The sequence below is a fragment of the Panonychus citri genome, unplaced genomic scaffold, assembly GCF_014898815.1.
Source record: "Panonychus citri isolate SS breed McGregor unplaced genomic scaffold, ASM1489881v1 Contig00141, whole genome shotgun sequence".
Taxonomy (NCBI): domain Eukaryota; kingdom Metazoa; phylum Arthropoda; class Arachnida; order Trombidiformes; family Tetranychidae; genus Panonychus; species Panonychus citri.
In genome coordinates this window covers 2,232,137-2,257,087 of record NW_026515546.1, presented here as the reverse complement: position 1 = coordinate 2,257,087, position 24,951 = coordinate 2,232,137, and the positions used below count along the sequence as shown (strand labels likewise).

Genomic DNA, 24,951 nt, shown 5'->3' with positions numbered 1-24,951 from the left:
GAAAAAATTTCTTTTCCTTTTTTATTTGTTCCATAGTTTCCCTTCCGTTTCCTTTTCCAATAATTTCCCATGTATTTACTCATCACCAAGAAGTTGATTCTTTAACATTGACCAACAAAAATCATCTTCTCCATTTCTATTACATATAATGACTTAGTTCTAGATGGAAATTTACAACTTTTCTCAATTTCTCCTGGGAAAGTGTTTTAATCAGTGATTCTTGATATAATTACTAAACCAATTATATCTTCAGAATCCAATTGAAAACTCGAATAAAGTTAATAACAAGCAATTCAATAGATTAAATTAATCCTCTGAATAGAAAAGGAATGAGAAGGAGGAAAAAAACTCAGGTGTAAATACTAATCAACATTGAAATTGAATTGTAAATCTCAGAGGATCATGAATTGTGACAGATTAACATTGATGATGAATTATCATGATGATGATGATGAGGATGTTGAGGTAAGTTGACAAGTTGCAAATTGATTAACACTAAATAATTGTTGACTATATTTTCATCATTCAATTCACCAGACAATCATCACAAGAGTAAATTGATAACCATTATCAAGAACCATTGAAGTTTTCAAAAAGTTTAGAAAACAATTAATATGATGATGATAATATCATTCATCCATAATAGATAATCATAAATAATAGATGATAATTTGATAATAATGATTAAGATCATCATTATTAATAGTTTTCATTTTCTAAATGACAACAATTAAATCATTCACTAGAAGTAGCAAATTCATTGACTCAAGTTAATCAATCATTTCGACCAAGATGATAGTATAAACATCATCATCAAGGCAAGAATAGAACCTTGGAACTTTAGAGCTCATGGTTATCATGGTGGAGAAACAAAAACTATCGAACTTTTAGAAAATAGAACAAAAAAAATGTAGTTATCATTTCTCGAACTTTTTTTCGAACTCTCGTTCTAATCTGATTGTCTTTCAATTGACTGATTTCTCTTTAACCAACTTAATCCAACGATAATCAAACTCCTACTCTCATTAATCAAAAATTCATCTTGATCGAACTAATTATTTCTCATTGATGTTACAATCTAATTAAGATTCAATGAGTTGCTGTGATTAAATTTAATTCAATTACAATCGTCGTGCTGATGGTAAATGATAATCGCTAGATTCAGACTACAATTGATGAATATTGTTTTTCCTCCTGTTGTTGATCATGATAATCCCAGTAACAAATCAATAATATCTTCTGAATGGATGAACTTTATCTCCATAATTTCATCAACATGGCTGATTAAATGACTCAGATATATAAGAATATGTTTCAAGGTGGATGGATTATTGTGACTATGGTGATCGTCATAATGGTGATGTAACCAGTAATTAATTGAAATCCATTTTGAAAATTGACCACAATGACCATTGAGGAATTACGGAGAGATTCTCATGGTAAGAGAAGAAGAAGAAGAAAAAAACAATCTAATGATAACTCTGATGATGACAATAACGATAAAGTGAATGGGAAAAATAAATCATTGATTTATATATAAATCGAACATATCGAAATTGTTGATTATCGAACCATTTCAAGTCCATGGAAACGGAAATGAGCTTTTATTTTGCCAATTTAATCGTTATCTTTTAAATCGAGATACAAACAAATTGTCATGGTGATAATTATTATTAGGTCAATATTTTTTTTCTAAGTCTAAGTCCACTTTTGATGTGTTATCAGTTGGAAATCTTATTTTTACCTTTGCAACGGAAACGGAAATGATGACGATGAAATTTATTGAAAGATGAAAAAGTTTTAACATCAATTTCCGTTACAATAAGTAAACCAAAGTAATGTTATTATCCAATGGCGTAAATCTGATCAAATATTAACTTATCTTGAGAAATTTTCAATTTCCCTCAATTTTATCATCCACATTTTCATCATTTCCTTGTTGTTATCTTAAAGTTTTCGTTATCAACATAATGAACATTACGATACTTCGAGATATGAGTTTTATCATACAATTGATTAAATTCCGAGTAATTAAAGTTAATTATCAGCAGAAAATTAGATTTGGAAAAACTGGTTAACATTTTTTTTTTCGTCTCTTCAATCATATGAAATTCACCATTGTGAACATTAGATTGAATCAGAACTTTTGTTCAAACTGAATTGAAGTTTTATTCTGATTCTGGGAAAATCAACTATTTTAAATTCCTAATTAATTTAATTAATAAAAACAATTGATGGTGATAATTGTTAATAGTTCTCATAATCATTTGCAATTAAATCATTTATGAGTTTGATCATAAAGAGAAGAGAAAAAAAACTTCTAATGATTAATGAAAATCACTGAGAGTTAATTAATTATCGTTTAAATCAAGAGATTTTTTCGAGGAAGAAAAAAAAAACCAAAACTATTGTCCACTTGGAAGGTCATTTTCTGTTTCCCATTTTATTAATATGATAATCAATCAAACTATTAAACGTTTATCTAATTATCAGGTTAATTATGACCATAAAAATGGTTAATTAGTTAGAGTAACAATTAAAACCTAGAGGAAATAAATTAATCTTTTCATCCTGATGATCATTGGAAGGTTTTAGATCTGTAATGATAACCATTGGAAAAATGGTCATCTCATTTTTGACCAACGTCCATTAAATAGATGGACATTTAAGTTGGTCAGTTAATCTTGAATGTAAAGGAATAGGTAAAGATGAGTATATGAGGACAGTTTGATGGTCAGTATAAAAAAAAATATAAGATTATATAAGTTAAGCTAAGATTAGAATTGTATTAATAATAACATTAACACTGACCAATTCCCAATATGAAAAGCTTGATTAAATTGATTCCATTTCCGTTGACCAACCTTAATCAAATTAACCATCAATTTATTTTCTACTTGTTTATATATTGTTCATCATCACCATCATCAGTATCATCTTTATCTGTCCTGTGTCGTTAATCATCAATCATAAATCTTATCTTATGAAGCAAAAAAACAAAGAGATGACCATTTAAACCTTGACCATTTTTTATAAGATATGAGATGAGAATTATTTTTTTTCTGCTTTTTTGCCTTGAATTTAACTCTGGTAGCAGGTTATCATCTTTTGTCATCCTCTATCGTCACTATCATCATCATCATCCTTTGATTAAATGTATTTTTTGGTATTATTACATATAATATGTTATGATGACCATTACAATGAGAGGGTTTTGTGTGTCTGAATGAGAGAGAGAGAGAGAGAGTCAATATAATTGTCTGAATTTTTGTAACTCAGACTGAAAATATCAACATGATGATGACAAACCCTTTAATATCATGATTAAGGAAATGATGATAATCAATTGATTGTTTTATTATGATTGTTATTGTTAAAATAATAATACAATAAGGAGAAGAGGAAAGTTCTGATCCCATGTTCATGATGAATTTTTGATTCTCTAAGTGGTTATCATTGTGAGTATACTGTAAGGGTCAACATGCAATTAGATTAAATTGTGGTCAATTGTCTTTGATTGCTATCGATTTAATTGTCAACCAGATTGTTAACCTAAAATAACAATTGAATGCGAGGAAAGGAACCAAAATAATAATAACAACAAGCAAACATATTGATGTAATGATAACAATCTGAAGGTCATCGTTCACTTGACCATCAAACAAATGATTCTGGTTAATCTAAAGATGTACAATTGACTATGATAACAATAATAATAATAATAGAATCTGAATCAAATGAACACCTCCGAATGACCATTATCATGTTAATCCCTCAGGTTCATTTGCATCTATTGAAAGGTTAACTGTTTTATTAACTGACCATCACAGTGAATAAACATTGAGTGTATTTAAAGATTTTTTTATCAATAAAATGTTTTTATTATGAGAGGAGTTTAAAAGTGACCAATGGACAGTTTCTTCTGGTTTTTATTGTCTTCCGATGATAATTTAATAATCTCTTTGTTGATAATCAAATGAATTATTTGATTTGATTGTTATTCTAACTGTTTACTCAGAGATTGTAACTGTTACTCCAAAAGAAATGTGATGAGAGAGAGAGAGGAAAGAGTCAATATAATTGTCTGAATTTTTGTAACTCAGACTCAAAATATCAACATGATGATGACAAACCCTTTAATATCATGATTAAGGAAATGATGATAATCAATTGATTGTTTTATTATGATTGTTATTGTTAAAATAATAATACAATAAGGAGAAGAGGAAAGTTCTGATCCCATGTTCATGATGAATTTTTGATTCTCTAAGTGGTTATCATTGTGAGTATACTGTAAGGGTCAACATGCAATTAGATTAAATTGTGGTCAATTGTCTTTGATTGCTATCGATTTAATTGTCAACCAGATTGTTAACCTAAAATAACAATTGAATGCGAGGAAAGGAACCAAAATAATAATAACAACAAGCAAACATATTGATGTAATGATAACAATCTGAAGGTCATCGTTCACTTGACCATCAAACAAATGATTCTGGTTAATCTAAAGATGTACAATTGACTATGATAACAATAATAATAATAATAATAGAATCTGAATCAAATGAACACCTCCGAATGACCATTATCATGTTAATCCCTCAGGTTCATTTGCATCTATTGAAAGGTTAACTGTTTTATTAACTGACCATCACAGTGAATAAACATTGAGTGTATTTAAAGATTTTTTTATCAATAAAATGTTTTTATTATGAGAGGAGTTTAAAAGTGACCAATGGACAGTTTCTTCTGGTTTTTATTGTCTTCCGATGATAATTTAATAATCTCTTTGTTGATAATCAAATGAATTATTTGATTTGATTGTTATTCTAACTGTTTACTCAGAGATTGTAACTGTTACTCCAAAAGAAATGTGATGAGAGAGAGAGAGAGAGAAAAAAAGTTCTGACAAAATTCAATTGTTTCCATGATTCAATTTATCACCCAATCGGTTGAAACAATATCAGTCCAATTGTCGTATTGTCGATTGATACAATTTGATAGATTATTGATAAATCACTTGATAACCATTTAGTTAATTGTAATAATCTTCATGGAAACATCAATATCATGAATTTAGATACTTATTGATGAATGGAACAAGATGAAAAGATTAATCTTGTTGAAATAAGAAAAGATAATCAATCCAATCAAAAGTTGATAGAAACTTTTTTCGTCGAAAAAAATTGGTATTTTTCATGAGAAATAAAGTGAAGAAAAAATTTCATTCAGAAGTTGTATCATGAGAATATGAATTCTGATTGGAAAACAATTTCTGTGGAAAAGGAACAGTTTAAACTCGATGAAATTGAAGGAATCATTCAAGTAATAACCCCATGAATCTATCATGATTTTGAAGGTGATCTTTATTTCATCATGTTGTTGATATTTAGGGAAGGATTTAAAGAGAGTGAATTGAGATTCAAGGCTCGATAAAAGTTCAACAACAGATCCTAATCCAATCTCGTGAATATATTGATATCATTAGAATAGTGATAAAGTTTCACGGTGACACTTTGAATCTTCACCTTAGAGTGACATGAATATTTTGAATTATCTCTTGATGAAAGTGTAATAAACATGATGAGATCATGTAAACTTAGGGAACCATGCAAGTGGAAAGGAAACAGAATCTCAGTTGAGTTGGAAAATGTTAATAGAGGAAAAAGGAAGTGAGAAAAAATCCAGATTGTAGATTGTAAATTTCTGATTCGATAATATTGAAATTCAGTTTCAGATCCTCACATTTTCTGATTCTTATAAACCACATATTCAACATTATAACATTTTTTTCTCATATGTAACAAATTTCATGGGATGAACTCAACTATTACTAGTGAATGGCGATTGTAACTAATGAGCTGTTGTTGTTGTTGTTGTTCATGATGATAAGTCATGATAATATTATTACTTAAACAAGTAAGTATTTTTCAGAAATGAGGCAGAAAAAGTATAAGTATGATGAAAATGTCTCCTCTTCATGATAAGACTTCATGTCAACAGAGAGAGAGAGACTGAGAGAGAGAGAGAGAGAGAGAGAGAGAGAGAGAGAGAGAGAGAAACTTGTAATTGAAGTGAAACGCATCATCCTACACTCTGTAAACACCGCCATCATCATCATCATCATTATCAATGAACTGGTCAGATAAATCTTGCCAATGACCAAATAAAAAAAGGAAAAGAAAGCAAAACAAAAGTGTGGAAATGTTTATCCATTTACTTTGATAAGTTTCTGAGTCTTTTCTGAATCATGGTAACTTTCACTTGCTTTCTTTGGATTTTCTAAACTTTTTTTTCTAGTTCCATCTGAACATCCTTATCCTCTTCTCCCTTTTTCTTACAAACATCATCTTGTAACCATTTTCTCACCATCCGTGTTTATCATTCCAATCATCGTTATCATCTTCTTTTCTGGTAAGTCGATAAATCAAGAAACAAAAACAAACATGGTTATATCGAAAGCTTTTCGAGTTCAAATTAAATTCTATTCGATCTATTTCATTATTCGAGCTCTCTCTCTCTCTCTCTCTCTGCCGACTTTTTCGTTGTGAATACTCAGCGTTACAATAATGTTTCTTTGGGATTGAATCTCTACCAATCAAGATTCAACTACTCAAGGTTTTTCTCTTCATGGTAAAAGTTTTCAAAAAGAAAACATAATTTACCAGCAATCAACAACAATCAACGGATCACTTGGTTCACTTAAATATTATGAACAAAACTGAAAATTATAACAGAGATTGAGAGAGAGAGAGAGAAAAGTTCAGATGAGATTAAAGCTCCAATAAATGATGAAAAAGGATAATCCTTTATTTCATCATCATCATCATCTCTCTCTCCCATTCTTTCATTAGATTAATAGTGATTTTTGCGATTGGAACCTTTTGATGGTGGATGATTAAACCCACCGGGAAGATAAATTGTTTTCTTATACAGTTGATTGGTGATGAAAATTGTTCTTGAGGTTTTTAGCTTAAGTTTTTCCTTTTATTTGGAAATTACTTTTCACTATTTAACTTTAAATTGTCAATCAACTGTTCATCGATTTCATGGGAGGCTCATTTCTACGAGTTAATGAACCGATTGGTTTCAATTGATTCATGATCAATAAATTGTGATTACATCTTAATCGTCAAGAGTATATTTATTTATTTATATAAATAAATATATAAGAAAATAAAATCAATCGAGAAAATAATCGTTCAATATAATGTTAATACTTTAATAGTGGTTAATATAATTTTCATGTTACATTGATTACGATGAGAATTAACTTTTTCATATTCATTGTGTGTGTATGTCGTATGATTTTGATTAACAGTTGATTAATTGATTCTCCAATTGATTATATTGGTTAAGGTGTTGGGTTAAAGGTTGATTAGGTTTTTAATTGTTGTTATTATGGTGTTGATGTTAGTTGGTTGATTTATGCACAAATTGATCCATGTCGTGACATTGGAAGAGCTGAAACTAAATCAAGAGAGTAAATCGACAATTAAAAATGTTCATCAATCAATAATTGTATCTTTTTTCACTTGATTATTGATTAGTTTTTTTTTATTTTCTTTCTCTGGTAAATCAATTAATTGTCTCTGGTGATTATTATTATTATTATTATAATAACAGAGATCATTAGATGATAATGATGACAAAAGGTACTGAGAATTTAGTAAAATTTTCTTTCTCGATGAATAGATGAACAGAGGGTAAGGAAAACTGTTCTAAATCGATAGTTCGAGACATTGAATCAATCATATCATGTTAATAATGGTTATATTCGGGGTGGTTAATGATTGTTAAGTTAATTGTTGTTATGTATTAATAGTAAAATACTTACATAGGCCGAGTCCTTGGCAGAAAAGAAGTAAATTGTAGGCAAAAGTTTCAGGAGATTCTATGAAAACATCGCAACAATCATCGATTTTTACCATGGTGGTTGTTTTAGGTTCTAAAAGAGATTGAAGTAAATTCGAGGCTTGAACGAGTTGCGATCGAGATCCAGTAACCACAAGAGCATCAACTTTTAATTTCTCCTTTAATTGGCTCGAAATATCAGTTCGACTTTAGAAAAGGGAGAAAATATTAATAATAATTACTAGAATATCAATTGCTCGAATTAAAAAATGTTCGAGATTTTTCAAATTCTATCATCAGATGGAGCTACTTGCTAATTGACTTTTCGCACTTTTTTGAATCAACATTTGATTTCCATCTTATTGTATTGATCTAATTGATTGTGTTTTCTTTTCCCAATGAAACTGTAACACTTTCCAATCATTATCATGATTAGAAATCAATTTTTCTTCTTCTCTATTGATTCGAATCAACATATTTTATCAACTAATTGTTTGGTTTTGGGACTAAATAAAATCGATTACGAATCGAAAGGAAAAACAAAAAATAATATCCATCTGAATCGAGAAAATCAACTAAAAGCTAAATTGTTACAAACTGATTGTAATCAATTTCTTTTCTTATTGATTATTAACCTTTAGCCTCTTTTGTAAATCTAATTGTTCATTGAGCAATTAGTCAATTGGGAGTTAAAGGTTAAGATCAATTTGTATCATGATCAGGAAACAATTAAGGAGCTACATTGTTACAGTTAATAAAACACAAACACATAGTGATCATTAATGTTGATCATTACAATTTACCTTCGGGACTTTGATTAAATTGTGTTAATATAAATTGTTTGTTTAGTTGATTGATGGTGATCAGTATATTTTTGTCTTATTCATAATTAAGTTATTCAATTAATTTTTGTTGAAGGTAAAATTTAATTGCTCCTTTAAAACTGGTTCTGTACTAAATCACAATCACAATCAACTGATTATCAATAGATAATTAAAATACAAAAAAAACTCTCCATTGATTTTGTTTATCTTGCTAATTATTATTGAACAATTTTCTCATGGTTACTGATTGTTAATTGTTGATTGATTTCCACTATGATTTGATAGATTAATTGTTAATTACCTTAAATAAACTTCTTGATAACGTTTAACATTTTTACCATTGATACGTCGTTGTAATTTCTTGCGAAGTGTTTTCTTGGTAATTGTTTGCCTGTTTTCCTTATTATCAGCCGCCTAAATTGTTAACAATTAAGATAAATGGTTGTAAGTTGATTAAATAATCACTATGATTAGTTTAGGGTTTTAAAAAGTAAACGAAACAATCAATTTAATCATTTCCATTTCCAGTTAACTATTATTTGCTTACACATCTTCAACTGTCAGTGATTAGGATTAAATCATGTAAATCAGTTGGTTAATTGTTGATGACGTTAATTAAATTACTCTTTGGTTTAATGATAATTTGATTGAGATTAAATTGTTGCAACCTTGTGTAAAAAAAAGTAAAAGGGTTTGTTTTTGATTAAATCAAACGGAAACAGTTTAGCTATCAAATGATTAACTTAATTGTTATAAACTTTTGTTGTTATTGTTGTTGTTGATTAATTTCAATGGATTATGTTAACTTAATTGAATAGAATTGAGTTTAATTGTAAACAATTAAATTACTTACCGATGGACGACAATGAATTAAAACAACTCCAAGAACTGAATCAGGATTATTCATCTAATTATTATTATTAATGAATAGAAATTAGTTAATTGTTACCATTGATTGATTTTATTTCTCCTTAATCATCAAATGTAATAATAATCAAGGTTTAAAGATTAAAACTAATTTGATTGATGTGTTATTATCATTAGATTTAAATGTTTAACTCATTAAAACAATCTTGATGACTGTCAATGAGTAGATAACAATTAAAGTTAATTGTTAGATACTTACTGCAAATCTAGCAATTATATTGGCTCCAGCACCTTCACCAATGGCAACACAATATTTCATCCTAATGATGATGATCAAGTTAATTGTCCAAGAGAGAAAGTTGATTTAATTGTAGGCCAATTAAAAGTAATTTAGATAGAAAATGCAATTAAAGGAAAAAAAAGAGTTTTAATTAACAATTGGACTGTTTTAATTGTTCATTAAACTCACTTGAAGAAATTAAGAATCACCGGAATATCTTCACTTATTTCTTGTAATGATGGGAATTGATATTCATCTGAAAGGTCAGCTGAATCAAACTCTTGACCAGGAACCTCAACATGAATCCAGACTGACCGAGCCTTCAGCTTACCCATGCAAGTATGTTCAACCAATTTATGCCACTCGGTGTCTATTAATCATGACAATTAAAGTTAATTATCAATCATTGCATCATAATTATATAAGTATTGTAATCGTAATCATTGAGAACTGATTGATCATGTTACCAAAATTAACTTTCATCTTAATCAATATTATTTTTATTCTTCATCTTTTTTTGGTGAAAAAAAATCAATCATCATGACTCTTAATTTCTCAGGTTATATAATTAATTGTAACAATTAACAAAATCGAAACCAATTGACTCAATTGAATTGATTAACTTGATCAACTAATTGTTTCAAACTTACGTTTTTTTTATCAATAAAATAAACTAATACAAAAAATCATTGATTGTATTCATAATTGTATTGGTTGGCTCTAGTATTGGAATTGATTAACTTAATTACTGTTAATTGTGAGAGCACTTGTAAACTATTCTGTTGACAATGAAATTTAATTGTTTCCCCTTTTTGTTTATTTGTTTGCTATTAAATGATTGACATTTTCTTAATAATAATAAACTAATCAAATTAAGTCATCTTGATTAATTGGTTACAATTAACTTGATTGGGATAATAATAATAAATGTATGTAATTAGTTTGAATTAGAAAACAAACAACTTGTTAATTATGGCAATTAATTGTTCGTGTTTCCCTTAATGAATAGGTTTTTGTTTGAGACACAGAAAATTAACTTTAATTGTTAACAATTAATACTCACGATTAGTTCCAACATCATGAACAGTTAAAAAAACTGGAGTAGTTAATGTAACTTGATTAAGATCTCCTTGTACATAGACATTAAGATAGCCACATTTAGGTGTCTTCAATTCATATCTCTAATTGTAACAATTAAAACTCAAATTAATCACCAAGTGAATAAGAGATAAAAGATTTACATTTAGATGAAAGTTTAATCAACAATTAACCAATTACTTACCATCTCCTCGGTATCATCGTAATCATCAACATCGAATGTATAAATTGTTGGGATAATATGTTTCCTTTTAGTTGAATTAATAGACATTGTTGTTGATTAAACAAATTCACTCAAACAATTAAGTCCAATTTAGAAAAATTTTAATCACTTTTAATTTCTTGAAATCAGAGAAAACAATTAACAAAAATGTTCAAACAAAAGTCGAAACAAAATTTGGACGATAAGAGTTATTGTAATAAAGTAAAAATAAAATAGAGAAAAATTGTTTCAATCAACTGATTAACTTAACAGCCATGAATTGAATGTATCAAGTAGAAAAGCGTAAAAAAAATTGATATCATAATAAAGAAACAATTAATTAATCTTAATTGTTCAAGTTTATTTCAATCAACGACTCGAAAAATTAACCAATTAAAGAATAACGAGCTCCATCTGTTGAATATTTATCGAAACTAAACTCGAAATTGTCACAAGTTTGTCGACAGTTAATTGTTTTATTCTCGGTCCAAATTTTACAACTCAATGATAACCAATTCACTTTCTTTGCAATTAAATTAAGATAATAACAATTAGCCCCAAGTAAGACATTTTTTGCTTCTATTGATTGGATCATCTGGTTTACAATTGAATATCCTGGAAACCTCAGGTAAATCTTTGGAAACTCCATCAACTCTGTAGTGAAAAACAAAATACAAAACAAACGTTATTACTGAATGATTGAGATTAATAAATTTCTCAAATCTATTCAATCAATTGAAATTTATATTCATTAACCTGAGATTTGACGGTGGATGAGTAATTGTATAGGTACCAAAAAATGAACTATAATATCCGTGTTCATATTTACCACAATGGTTCTTGAAAGTCAAACACAAAAAGTAGAAAGTAAAAGTTGACAAAAAGTATTACAAACAATTGATTATTTTAATTTACTTACTCCCGCTGCTCGTATTAGAAACAACTGATCTCTAGTATAATTAGTTAATCGTGGTAATAGTTTATCTTCACCATGTAAAGAGATGTACTTTTTATAAGCCTGAATGGAAAGACAATCAATAGAATTAAATAAAAACAACAAAAAAGTTCTCACCATATATGCTAACTTGAGTCCACCTTGATCGGAAAAGCTTTCACAAAATGAACGCTCACTATTGTACTTGATCAACGATCAAATGATAATAATAATATAAATAAGAAAAAGTGATCAAGGTTACAATCGAAATCTATTGATTTGTAGAAACACAATTAACTTTCTAATTACCCGTAAGGTTACAACTCGTCCTTCTCGATATGTAGTTGTAGAGTAATTGTTATAACGATCAATCATACACTCTCTTCTTTCACCCACAATGCGTTTCGTATCATTGGTGAACAAAAAATCGTTTAGTGTTGCACGAGACTCCAAACAGAAACCATGATGAATTTCATGGCCCATAGTCCAACCTAATCCGCCAAAGTTAATGTACCTACAATAGGAAGACAATTAATTTCATATATTGACACTTGACAAAATTTCTCGTACACCAACATCAAAATTCATAGAGATATTTTTTCTGGTTTGATAGTCCATTATAATGATAGAGTTTGAAGCTAAATAATTGGACTTACATGGGATAATCGGGATCAGGTTCGACAGCTTCAATGTAGCCCAAAAATATGTAAATGTGATTATCGAATGGTAAATAATAAGCATTCACTTCTGTAATTGGATAAGTGTACCATTGTCTAATTTGAAGTGATTAAATTTAATTAATTGTTTTCTAATAAATGATAAATTAACGCAAAGAAAATGAAAAGAAAATTCTTACACCTTTGAATTTCCTCGAATAGCTAACAAGTCAAATTTCAAATCAGCTTGACGCCGTTTCAAAGCAAAATCAATCTCATAAAAACTTGTAGAGCTATTAATAGTTAACTAATAAATGGGTTAATTAGAAAGAGATATTCTTATTAATATAACGGTAAATTCCACTTACAAATGACTATTAGAACTTACCTTTTCATAGAACTCATCAACTTTCTCAATATTCAAATACTCTTCCTGATATCCAACCATTACTTTCATTTTATGCATTTTATCAATTACACGAATGGTCGTATTTTCGTCCAACCATTCAGATTGGTGTATCAAATCCTCGAAGGATAAACGGAAAAATTTGAACATATTTGAAATCTAAAAACAATAATGAATAAAGAGAGAATGAGAGAATCACTATTCAATTTTAGAAAATTTAAAAATTGGATGTTCGATACTTACTAATTTAAGTATTTTATTATTATTTGTATTTGCCCATGAAAGAGCATAAAGAGATCCAATCCCAGTTGCAAATCTTTCGCTGAGAAATCTACTACATGCATCTTCGTCATTTCGAACTAATGACAATTCAAGCGAACTTGGATTATCGTTGAATTCCCTTATCCACTGTGACCAATTCTCGCCAAAATATGGAACTGATTCCAAGAAAACTGAAAACATAATGTAGTTGGCAAGAGTTCTGGCAAAAATATCGGAAAATAAAATAAATTTTACTCCAATTGTGAAACTTATCCCATTTTAATCTTCCAATCCAATAGAATATTCTAATTTACCTCTTATTAGTTGTAATTAATGTATCATTCAATCCTTTCAAATAAATAGGTGAGAAATGAACATAAAATTTATTGGAATCCAATTTATGCGGTTGTACTAGATTAATAAAATATTTGGTCCAATTCAGGAAAGGATAATTTGAATCAAGAGTTGTCAGGTTAAGAGCTTTGTAGTCCTGGTCAACTGGAATCTTTGAACATGAAAATGTTATCAAGACTACTCAAAGAGCAAATAATTTTCGTAAAATACTTTACCATTGTTAACGATCTACCAAACTCTATTGAAGCACTCAACTCATTTCGACCATCAAATCGGCCAGTTCGTCTCAAAAGTTGGATGGCATTATGAATTACTTCCACGTATTCGTACATGGTCACATTGTCCATACGTCTGTAAAAATCTTCTAGATTTGTCATTTTATTAGTTATCTAATTTAGAGAGGGAAAGAGAGAGAGAGAGAGTTTCAATCAGTATCCATGATGAGGAAATGCGATGGAAGTGATATTTACCAAAGTAATAATTATATCACTTTCTGGAATCACACGAATAGGTGCGATTCGAATAATACATCGTAAGGTAATCCTAATCTTCTCATTTCTATCAGAATATCAGTTAAGCTAAAAGATTCTTCATTCCATCCAGCTCCTTGTAGAACTGGCCATCCACCCAATTGTTGAATGACTCTCATATATAATGACAAACTTGGATAATCGCGACGTACTGGCTCTTAATTAAAGTAAAATGGACATGAAATATGAGTATTGTCACACATTTGTTTAGTTGGTCTTTTTTTCCTTCTTACCTTGTTGACAAAGATTATAATAGTCTCTCATTTTTCTTTGATAACCACCAGGATAAAGATCTCGATCCCTCAGGCCATTCAATAAATCTACAATTAAGATTGATTATTGTAACAATTAATAAATTACATGACTATTATCAATTGTTTCCATTACTTTTGATCCTTTCTTGAATTTCAACGTTTCAAATAATCCTCTGCATTAGAAGAAAATCCTTTCGGTAAAACAGTATATTCATTATCCATTCCCCCACAGGCAAACCGATAAAAATCATCACATGGTGATACTGATTCGTCAATTTGATCAAGTAAACTTTGTGCTAATAAATCAAAAGAATAACAATTAACAATCACTAGTCGATTAATAAATCGATCGATAAATTTTATACCTGCTTCAAGACACTTTGAAGTATTACAAATTTCAGTATTTTCCATTTCCTCCGGATTAATTACTCCTAAACAACAAATAATATTATTAATTGTGTGTCTACCAACACACTTTACTATAAACTTACTTTTATCAATTAAAATAACAATTAATAATAGAATTAAATATAGAATAATTGACAAATATAAATAGAAGCGAAATTTTGGAGATCTTGTAAAATTGAAAATTCGAAGATGAAAAAATGATCTTTTTCGAGAGACATTTTCTTTGTGGTTTTTACCGAGAGGCACATTAGGTGATTCAGACATTTTAACCAATTAATCTTATAATTTGATTGATTGTTGATGATTTTCCATCTTAAAGAAAAATGGAAGATTATTTAAGATCAATGTTAATATTGTTAATTATCAATTTCGAATCCATGTAACTGTAGGTATCCAGCTTATTTTTGTTGTTCTAATGGTTAATCAATCCAATCATTTATTTAAAATTAAGATCTGGCCAATTGAATCAATATAATCGAATGAAAAATTTGAATATTGTAAATTGTTCAATGTTGACTCCATGAAATCAATTCACGATTTAGATTAAGATGGTGATTAATTTTTGTTAATGAGATTTTATTATTGTTTTTTATCAACTTTTAACGAAAATATGACATTTAAATTATATCATTTAAATGGTAATCCTGTTGATTAATTGTTGTCGATATTTACAATTTAGTTTGGGTGAACTATGTCAAAACTAGCCGCAGATATTGAATGTAATTGAATCAATTCTTCTCGTGGCAGATTTTACATTTGAATGGTGATTAATGTCACTTCTTGATTAAATTTAGATAATAATTACTCCCAAGTAAGACATTTTCCACTTCTATTGATTGGGTCATCTGGTTTACAATTGAATATCCTCGAAACCTCAGGTAAATCTTTGGAAAATCCATCAATTCTGTAGAGAAAACAAAGATGAAAACTAACTTTATTACTGAATGATTGAGATTAATAAATTTCTGAAAAATAAATTGATTGAAATTTATGTTCATTAACCTGAGATTTCCCGGTGGATGAGTAGTTGTATTGCGCTCAAAAAATGAACTATAATATCCGTGTTCATATTTACCACAATGGTTCTTGAAAGTCAAAACAAAAAGTAGAAAGTAAAAGTTGACAAAAAGTATTACAAACAATTGATTATTTTAATTAACTTACTCCCGCTGCTCGTATTAGAAACAACTGATCTCTAGTATAATGAGTTAATCGTGGTAACAGTTTATCTTCACCATGTAAAGAGATGTACTTTTTATAAGCCTGAGTAGAAAGACAATCAATAGAATTAAAGAAAAACATTATAAATCGAATGGATTGAAATCTCTAATAAAAACAACAAAAAAGTTCTAACCATATATGATAACTTGAGTCCAGCTCGATCGGAAAAGTTTTCACAAAATGAACGCTCACTTCTGAACTTTATCAATAATCAGATGATAACAGTAATATAAACAAGAAAAAGTGATCAAGGTTACAATTGAAATCTATTAATTTGTAGAAACACAATTAACTTTCTAATTACCCATAAGGTTACAACTTGTCCTTCTCTAACTGTAGTTGTAGCGTAATTGTTATAACGATTAACTATACACTCTCTTCTTTCATCGACTATTTTTTGAACTTCATCGGAAAAATTGAAAATTCTTTTTTCTTCCTCAAGAAGATGAGTAGTCAGACAGAAACCATGTTGAATTTCATGGCCGGTAATCGAACCCATTCCACCAAAGTTAATATACCTAAAATAATAGAAAGAGAATTACTTTCAAGTAAAATCAAGTCATCAATTTTTCAATTCTTTTTCAACATTTACTCAGTAATTGGCTTACATGGGAGAATCGGGACTAGCTCGGCTCGCTTCAATAAAACCCAATAATATGGAGATTTCATTATTTAATGTATGATAGTAAGCATTCACATCTATTATATGAAAAAGGTACCATGGTCTAATTTGAAGTGATTTAACTTAATTAATTGTTTTCTAATGAATAATCAATCAACGGTGAAAATAAAAATGAAATTCTTACATTTTTCTGTCTCCTCGTACAGTTAAAGCAAAAAATTGCAAATTAATTCCAAGCCGTTTCAAATACAAATCAATCTCATAAAAACTTGTAGAGTTATCAATAGTTAACTAATAAATGGGTTAATTAGAAAGAGATATTCTTATTAATATAACGGTAAATTTCCACTTACAAATGACCATTAGAACTTACCTTTTCATAGAACTTATCAACTTTCTCAATATTTAAAAGCTCTTCCGGATATCCAACCATTACTTTCATTTTATTCACTTTATCAATTACACGAATGGTCGTATTTTCGTTCAACCATTCAGATTGGTGTATCAAATCCTCGAAGGATAAACGTAAAAATTGGAATACATTTGAAGTCTAATAAACAATAATGAATAAAGAGAGAATGAGAGAATCACTATTCAATTTTAGAAAATTTAAAAATTGGAGATTCGATACTTACTAATTTAAGTATTTTATTATTATTTGTATTTGCCCATGAAAGAGCATAAAGAGATCCAATCCCAATTTTAAATTTATCTATGAGAAATCTAATACATGTATCTTCGTCATTTGTATATAATGACAATTTAAGCGAACTTGGATTATCGTTGAATTCCCTTATCCACTGTGACCAATTCTCGCCAAAATATGGAACTGATTCCAAGAAAACTGAAAACATAATGTAATTTGCAAGAACACTGACAAAAACATTGGAAGAGAAAAAATAATTACACTAATTCCGAAAACTATTCATTTTTCAACTTTTATTCCTTCGCAATATAATAGTATTTACCTGTTATTCGTTGTTCTTAATAGATCTGCCAATCCGTATAAATGAGTAGGTGAGAAATGAACATAAAAATTATTCGGATCCAAATTCAGCGGTTGCAACACATTAATAAAATATTTCGTCCAATTCAGGAAAGGATAAGTGTAATCAAGACTTCTCAGGCTGAGAAACATGGAACTCTGGTAACCTGGAATCTTTGAACATGAACAATATTATCATGACTACTCAGAGAGCAAATAATTTTCGTAAAATACTTTACTCTTGCTAACGATCTACCAAAGTTCATCGCATTTCGCATAGCATCAAATGTGTCATTTGTGTGTCCCAAACGTTCAAAGGCAGATCGGCTTAAATTCGCGTAAAGTGAGGTTCTATTAATAGAGTCTTGATAACGATTGTAAAAATTTTTTAAATTTGTCTCCTCATTAAATATCTATTGATAATTTAGAGAGAGAAAGAGAAGAGGTTCGAGATAGAATTATTATCCATGATGAGTGAATACGATGAAAGTGACACTTACCGTAACTTGATGGACATCATCGTTGGGAGCTAAATGTCTAAGACGGATTGGGAATAATACATCGTAAGATAATCCTAATCTTCTCATTTCTATCAGAATATCGGTTAAGCTGAAAGATTCTTCATTCCATCCAGCTCCTCGTAGAATTGGCCATCCACCCAATTGTTGAATCATTCTCATAAATACAAACAAATTTCTATTGCGACTACGAGCTGGTGTAGCAAAAAAAGAATTAAATAAATGAAATATTGAAGAAAATTATTATTAATAATCGTCGACTATTTGGTCATTGTTCAGTCGATCTTTTTTTCCTTCTTACCTTGTTGACAAAGATTATAAAAGTCTCTCATTTTTCTTTGATAACCACCAGGATAAAGATCTCGATCCCTCAGGCCATTCATTAAATCTACAATTAAGATTGATTATTGTAACAATTAATAAATTACATAACTATTATCAATTGTTTCCACATTACTTTTGACTCTTTTTTGAATTTCAACCATTTCAATAGGTACTCTTGCATTAGAAGAAAATCCTTCCGGTAAAACAGTATATTCATTATCCATTCCCCCACAGGCAAACCGATAAAAATCATCACATGGTGATACTGATTCGTCAATTTGATTGAGTAAACTTTGTGCTAGTAAATCAAAAGAATAACAATTAACAATCACTAGTCGATTAATAAATCGATCGATAAATTTTATACCTGCTTCAAGACACTTTGAAGTATTACAAATTTCAGTATTTTCCATTTCCTCCGGATTAATTACTCCTAAACAACAAATAATATTTGGTAATTATATTAGTTGATCAACACACTTTACTATAAACTTACCTCTAGAAATTAAAGTAATAATTAATAATAGAACATTAAACAATAATAAATAGAGGAAAAATTGTCGAAAGCTTATAAATTGTAACATTCGAAGATGAAAACATGATGATCTTTTTCGAGTGACATGTTCTTTGTCGGCTATACTTGAAGGCACGTTAGTTAATTCAGACATTTTAACCAATTAATCTTATAATTTGATTGATTGTTGATGATTTTCCATCTTAAAGAAAAATGGAAGATTATTTAAGATCAATGTTAATATTGTTAATTATCAATTTCGAATCCATGTAACTGTAGGTATCCAGCTTATTTTTGTTGTTCTAATGGTTAATCAATCCAATCATTTATTTAAAATTAAGATCTGGCCAATTGAATCAATATAATCGAATGAAAAATTTGAATATTGTAAATTGTTCAATGTTGACTCCATGAAATCAATTCACGATTTAGATTAAGATGGTGATTAATTTTTGTTAATGAGATTTTATTATTGTTTTTATCAACTTTTAATGAAAATATGACATTTAAATTATATCATTTAAATGGTAATCCTGTTGATTGATTGAGGATTAACAGGTTGGACATTTTATTTTGGATTGTCTTTCATTCAACATGATAATTATTTGAGAATAATTCTTGTCAATGATCGATAAATCCATTGATGATTATTGTTTTCTTTGAGTGTTGATTAATTGTTGTCGATATTTACAATTTAGTTTGGGTGAACTATGTCAAAACTAGCCGCAGATATTGAATGTTTTCGGATAATTGAACCTGATCTCGCATCGACAACGTAAATTTCGGGATCGAAAATGGTTGGATAGGACATATCACCATTTTGATCATCTTCAATTGCCTTTTCCTCTGATTTAAAGGTTGGATCCCAAGGTTGAAGTTTAGATGAGCCTAAAAGTGCAAAATAATGAGTTCCAATGATACAAACAACCGCAGTGGCAAGAAATAGATTTGACCAGTGGTGAAGAGTCGGCTGATCACCGATTAGAGATAACGTCGCGTGATTCATGGCCATTGAAGCACCATTTTGAACAGTTTCAATTATACCTGCTAAAGAGCCAACATAAGAAGGTGCAATATCTAAATGGACACTGTAAATCCCAGCAAATTGAGCAGCGGCCATCGCCTTAGCGGCACAAACACAGGCTAAAACCGCTATCAAATTTTTACCGAAAAACGTTGATAGAATCATAAATGCAGGAGCAAAAATGAAACCTGCAGACAGAAAAAAACAACAACATAATACAATCAATTAACCTTTTTGTAGATTTTTCAATCAACCTAATTAACTCACCTATGTCGGCAGATATCTTTCTGATTGCTGTAGTTGACAATTTACCATTGGCACGCAGTTTATCAATAATGAAACTGAAAATTGATAAACAAATCGCTGAGCCAACATAAGGTAAACCTGAGTAAATACCATCCTAATGAGAGAGAGAAAGAAAATTAATTGTTCTCAATTGATTGGGTTGATTATTTACCTCTGTCATTGAAACATGGAGAACTGTCTTGAAATAATCTGGAACTTGATGAGAGATTAATGTACTAAACCAAGAAGAAGCGAAGTGAGCCACAATTAAGGCCCAAAAAGGTCCACAAGTGAGCATTTTGAGGTACGGAGGCGATTTTGTCTAAAAGGAGGAAAAGATCAATTCTCTAGTAATCTGAAATAGTTCAGTTTCGATTGGACGAACTTACATTAAATTCATCGATTGGAGTTCTCTCATTTAATACAAGCTCTTTTTCAGCTGGTGATATCAATGGATGTTCAGCTGGATCGTTGGTTACTATTAAAAGCCAAATACAGACCACCAAGATATTAATAGAGCCCATAAGGTAAAAGCACAGCGGCCAACCACCAAGGAAATCAAGGGAGCAAAGAAAACCCGACAGTGGGTTAGCTGCTATAATGGCCATCATGGAGCCCGTGGCTACCGTTGAAACATACATCGTCTTCTCATATTTGGGACACCAATGTGCACATAATACTGAGGAGCACGAGAAAAGTGGACTTGTACCCGCTCCTTTCAGAAACATTAAAGCAGCGGCACAATAGATTGACCAACTAGCGACCATCGGAAATAAAGACATTACAACTGCATTGATTAAAAGTAAAATGGTAACGACCAATTTTGGACCATATTTATCGGCAAGTCGACCCGTTGGTATCGGGGAAATAAGGCCACCGAAAAAAATGATCTCGAAAAATCGATCCTTGGTACTTTCGGTCAATTCAACTTTATATGGATTTGTTTTGGTTTGATTAAGATCAACGGTCTTGTTAACATTCAATTGTTTCAATGATTTCGGGTCATCTTTCTTGTGATGGTCTGATGATGACAATTTACTAATTGTTGTCTTTTCTATTCGTTGGCTTGAATTAACGGGTGATGTTGATATGGTCTCATCTGGTTCTGGACTTAACATCGCCTCGAATGATATTGTTAAGGCCACTCTGTTAGCACTAAGTGTAAAGTGAACCATAGTTGAACATAAACAAATTAAAAGTCGCAATTTGAATCGAGGTTCATCTTTAGATGGTAAATTAACCATAGTTAATTGTGGAAAACAAGGTAAATTGTGATTGATTTTGTATCGACAATTTAACTAAATACAATTTTTTTTTCTCTTTCTCTCAACTGATTCAATTAGGATTTTCAATTCTTCAATTGTTCATCTTAATTCACCTGTTGATTGTCTAAAGGTTGAATTCAAGCAAATTAACATAATGATCCTAATTAATTTGGTTAATTACTATTTACAAATTCTTTCTGGTGCAAATTGTTAGATTGACGTCTCATGGTTGATAATTGGAACACGATTCTGAGATTGATTAACATGATCCTCTGATCAAATTGTTTCTGAACTCTAATGACATTAAATGATTAACCGTTTTTGATTGAAATGATTAACAGACAAAAACAATTACCAAAGAAAGTGAGAAGGATAATTACATTTAAATCAGATGGATAATAATTGAAAGGATATTAATTAACCATTACAATTAAAGAGGTTGATTTGGATAAATAAGGAAAGATAATAAAACTTAATTGTGTTCAATATGAGACAATTAAAGGGTTGGTTAATTGATGATCGTTGATTGAAAGTAATGTTTGATTGGAGAGGAGGCAAAATGAAAAATCAACAGATTCAAATCAAATTAACTCTTGATTGTGTTTTCCTAATTGTTTAACGGTAATTAAAACAAAAACTTGTCCATAGTGTTATTCAGTCATATTATATGTATTAATTGGTTAATTAAATTGTCTATAGTCAACAATTTGGCAATGATATTGTGTCTAATTGTGTATAAACTTTAACAGTTTTAAATACTTTCGGTTTAAACAATTAAGAACTATCTTAGTTAATCTTGTAATGGTTAACATTAAATCACATGAGAATCAGAGTTAATTGTGGTTTTGAAAACTGTTTTACAATTTAGCGGTTATTATGGATCAGTGAGATGCAATTATATTGAGAGACGATTGAGAATTGACAAAATTGATTATTGGTAAAAAATGATATCTTTATCCGTTCGTGAATTTGGTGATAGTGATTAAAGGTGATTAAGAATGTAAATTGTTGTTGTTGTTGTTGTTGTGATGGATTTTAGCTGCTTTAATTGTGAAGATTTGGCTTTAATTGTTGTTGTGTGTGTTAAACAATCCATGAGAAAAATGGATTAACTTAATTAGCTTGATTTAGGTTTGAGTAGGAAAAGAACATCATTTAACCAATAATATGACAATTCTAGATCTCCTTCACACAGGTAAGGTACTTTTGTCCAAGCAATTAACTCTAAATCATTTGGTTCAATATAATCTTGAATAAATGATTGAGCATGTTGTTCAAGACTATTACCTGTTAAAGTAATTGATTCACTTGGTTTATGGCCATTGGCTGAAGATTCAACATATTGATTCAATGGTAATACCAGAGCTAATAAAATCCTTCCATTGGGTTTGATTTTTTGCCTCATCTTTTTAATCATGGTTAATGGACGATCACATCTATCCAGTACATTTAAACAGCTGATCAGGTTAAAGGAAAGGTCATTCTCATACCATTTATCAGCATCAAGTATTTCATAGTCTCGCTTGACCAGTAACCTTTTCATGACTGGACTCACTTCCGTACAATAGGTTTTATTAAAATATTTGGACATTACTGAGGTAACTCGACCATCACCTGAACCAATATCCAATAGGGAAGAATCCGAATCTGATTTAATTGTACCAATTTCATCGTAGAACAGGTTAAATTGTGAATTTGAGAAGACAAACATTGAACCACGTTTGAGAAGACCATTGATTGATGTAGATGTCATAAAGAGACCCAATACTGTTTGAGCTAAAGCATTGAAGATATGGGTAAATAACCAGTCCGATTTTTGGTAGCACGTTTTAATAAATGTATCGGTTTCCGAATCATAGTTTAATTCAATAAACTTGGAACTTATGGAATCGTTAACTTGATTATTATCAATTTTATACCATTTGGAAGTGTCAAAATTTCTCAATTGTTCCTCACGGAGCATTCTCTCATAAACACTTCTGGCAAGTGAACCACGTATGATGGGTCGTTGTTGATTGTTACAATGAACCAATTTACAATCCATCACCAATAGAAACCAGATCTTTCTTTGCCAATAGTAACGATGATAAAGCTTTTCTTTGATTTCAATACCTCTTCAAGCTTGGTTAACTTTCTGTTGTTCTTTATCAACAATCAATTGATGAAGATAATGATGATGGTGATGATGAGCTTGAGAAAATTATGATCACAACAGGAAAATAAAAAAGGTTTCAATCAATTGGTGTTTACTGTTGATGAAAAGGGTGTGTGAGTGTCAGTAGATTTGTTTATATTGTGGTCACTGATCTTTGCTTGGTCACTCTGATTTCTTCCAGATTAATCACTGTGTCCAATGGATGTTTATTGTTTTCACTTTGTGATGGCGTCAATTATGATGATGATGGTGACAAAATTGCAATCCAATGATTATCAAGACATCTATAATAGAGAAAGAGAGAAAGAGAGAGAATAGAAAAAGGTAAATGAATTGAAATTTGATGGAAAAGCAAATAAACACATACACAAGAGAGAAAAGGAAGAAACTTGAAAATGAGAAGATGATGGCGAAGAAAATGGTTAGAGATGATTTTCCAATTACTAGAAGGTCTTCATGATGATTTAGAGATAATTGGTAACCTTGAATTGTTTCAATCACTATAACAGAAAATTAACTAATTACACAGTTAATCATTAATCGTTAGAATGATAGACAATTATTAGAGGGAGAGAGAGAGAGAAAAAGGTAAACACTATTTTGTAACAAAAGATTGAAAATCTACCATGAAGATGGATCAGTTTCATAAACATCATCATATTTCGAATAAAATTTTTCTCAACACAACATCAAAAACATGGAATCATTTTCTAATTGGAAGAAATTAAATAAATTAACAAAATTTTCCTCTATCAAAAATAAGTTAATTAGTAATGGAAAATAAATAAACTCACCTGAGAAAATTGGCTCCGGTTTTCTGGTAAAATGGTTTTTCTTTGTCATCAAATCAACTTATCTCTCTATGGTCAGTCAATCCTTTCAATACACAAGACAATTAGTAAATTGTAAGTAAAAACAATTCTTAAAAACACCAATCAACCAATTAATTAATTACCAATAAGAAGAAAACGAAAATCAAAACAAAGACAGAAAAAGTAAACAAGAGATTCACAGAGAGAGAAAGATGATCCCCAAGTATGAAAATGTCTTGATCAGAAACGAAAAACAATCAATTCCAATTAGAATTGGTCAGTTAATCTAAATTGTGGG

At 29.7% G+C, this 24,951-nt stretch overlaps 4 protein-coding genes and 1 long non-coding RNA gene across 9 annotated transcripts; all 5 read right to left on the bottom strand.

Annotated features, from left to right (window-relative positions):
* Positions 1-7,201: 7,201 nt before the first annotated feature.
* On the bottom strand, positions 7,202-11,381 carry LOC128395403 (uncharacterized protein ZK1073.1-like). 2 transcript variants are annotated; one of them, XM_053355828.1, is made up of 8 exons: positions 11,108-11,381; positions 10,889-11,006; positions 10,015-10,195; positions 9,805-9,865; positions 9,532-9,585; positions 8,980-9,092; positions 7,838-8,061; positions 7,202-7,470 (listed from the first exon to the last, which is right to left on the bottom strand). In XM_053355828.1, exons 1-8 carry the CDS (start codon positions 11,192-11,194, stop codon positions 7,427-7,429), a joined length of 882 nt encoding a protein of 293 aa, XP_053211803.1. In that variant the 5' UTR covers positions 11,195-11,381; the 3' UTR covers positions 7,202-7,426. The 2 variants fall into 2 exon arrangements, with proteins under 2 accessions (XP_053211803.1, XP_053211805.1); XM_053355830.1 differs by lacking the exon at positions 9,532-9,585.
* A 181-nt stretch (positions 11,382-11,562) lies between these two features.
* On the bottom strand, positions 11,563-19,410 carry LOC128395399 (neprilysin-11-like). Of its 2 annotated transcripts, none has more exons than XM_053355821.1 (16): positions 19,095-19,410; positions 18,966-19,031; positions 18,732-18,896; positions 18,576-18,662; positions 18,257-18,468; positions 17,996-18,169; positions 17,740-17,930; positions 17,407-17,644; positions 17,145-17,321; positions 16,956-17,062; positions 16,758-16,874; positions 16,454-16,667; positions 16,283-16,348; positions 16,093-16,191; positions 15,931-16,013; positions 11,563-11,779 (listed from the first exon to the last, which is right to left on the bottom strand). In XM_053355821.1, the coding sequence occupies exons 1-16, from the start codon at positions 19,264-19,266 to the stop codon at positions 11,677-11,679; spliced, it is 2,271 nt and encodes a 756-aa protein (XP_053211796.1). In that variant the 5' UTR covers positions 19,267-19,410; the 3' UTR covers positions 11,563-11,676. The 2 variants fall into 2 exon arrangements, with proteins under 2 accessions (XP_053211796.1, XP_053211795.1); XM_053355820.1 differs by lacking the exon at positions 11,563-11,779 and adding an exon at positions 15,391-15,832.
* On the bottom strand, positions 14,214-15,180 carry LOC128395407 (uncharacterized). Its single transcript, XR_008326625.1, has 5 exons — positions 15,012-15,180; positions 14,886-14,951; positions 14,654-14,816; positions 14,500-14,586; positions 14,214-14,423 (listed from the first exon to the last, which is right to left on the bottom strand). It is a non-coding gene; the product is annotated as an uncharacterized LOC128395407 (long non-coding RNA).
* Positions 19,411-19,585: 175 nt separating the features above from the next.
* Positions 19,586-21,896, bottom strand: LOC128395401 (sialin-like). Its single transcript, XM_053355823.1, has 4 exons — positions 20,811-21,896; positions 20,594-20,743; positions 20,404-20,536; positions 19,586-20,324 (listed from the first exon to the last, which is right to left on the bottom strand). The coding sequence occupies exons 1-4, from the start codon at positions 21,663-21,665 to the stop codon at positions 19,807-19,809; spliced, it is 1,656 nt and encodes a 551-aa protein (XP_053211798.1). The 5' UTR covers positions 21,666-21,896; the 3' UTR covers positions 19,586-19,806.
* Positions 21,897-22,037: 141 nt separating this feature from the next.
* LOC128395402 (protein-L-histidine N-pros-methyltransferase-like) lies at positions 22,038-24,940 on the bottom strand. Of its 3 annotated transcripts, none has more exons than XM_053355825.1 (3): positions 24,636-24,940; positions 24,209-24,358; positions 22,038-24,125 (listed from the first exon to the last, which is right to left on the bottom strand). In XM_053355825.1, exon 3 carries the CDS (start codon positions 23,728-23,730, stop codon positions 22,804-22,806), a length of 927 nt encoding a protein of 308 aa, XP_053211800.1. In that variant the 5' UTR covers positions 23,731-24,125; positions 24,209-24,358; positions 24,636-24,940; the 3' UTR covers positions 22,038-22,803. The 3 variants fall into 3 exon arrangements, with proteins under 3 accessions (XP_053211800.1, XP_053211802.1, XP_053211801.1); XM_053355827.1 differs by having other exon boundaries at positions 24,209-24,341; XM_053355826.1 differs by lacking the exon at positions 24,209-24,358.
* Positions 24,941-24,951: the final 11 nt, after the last annotated feature.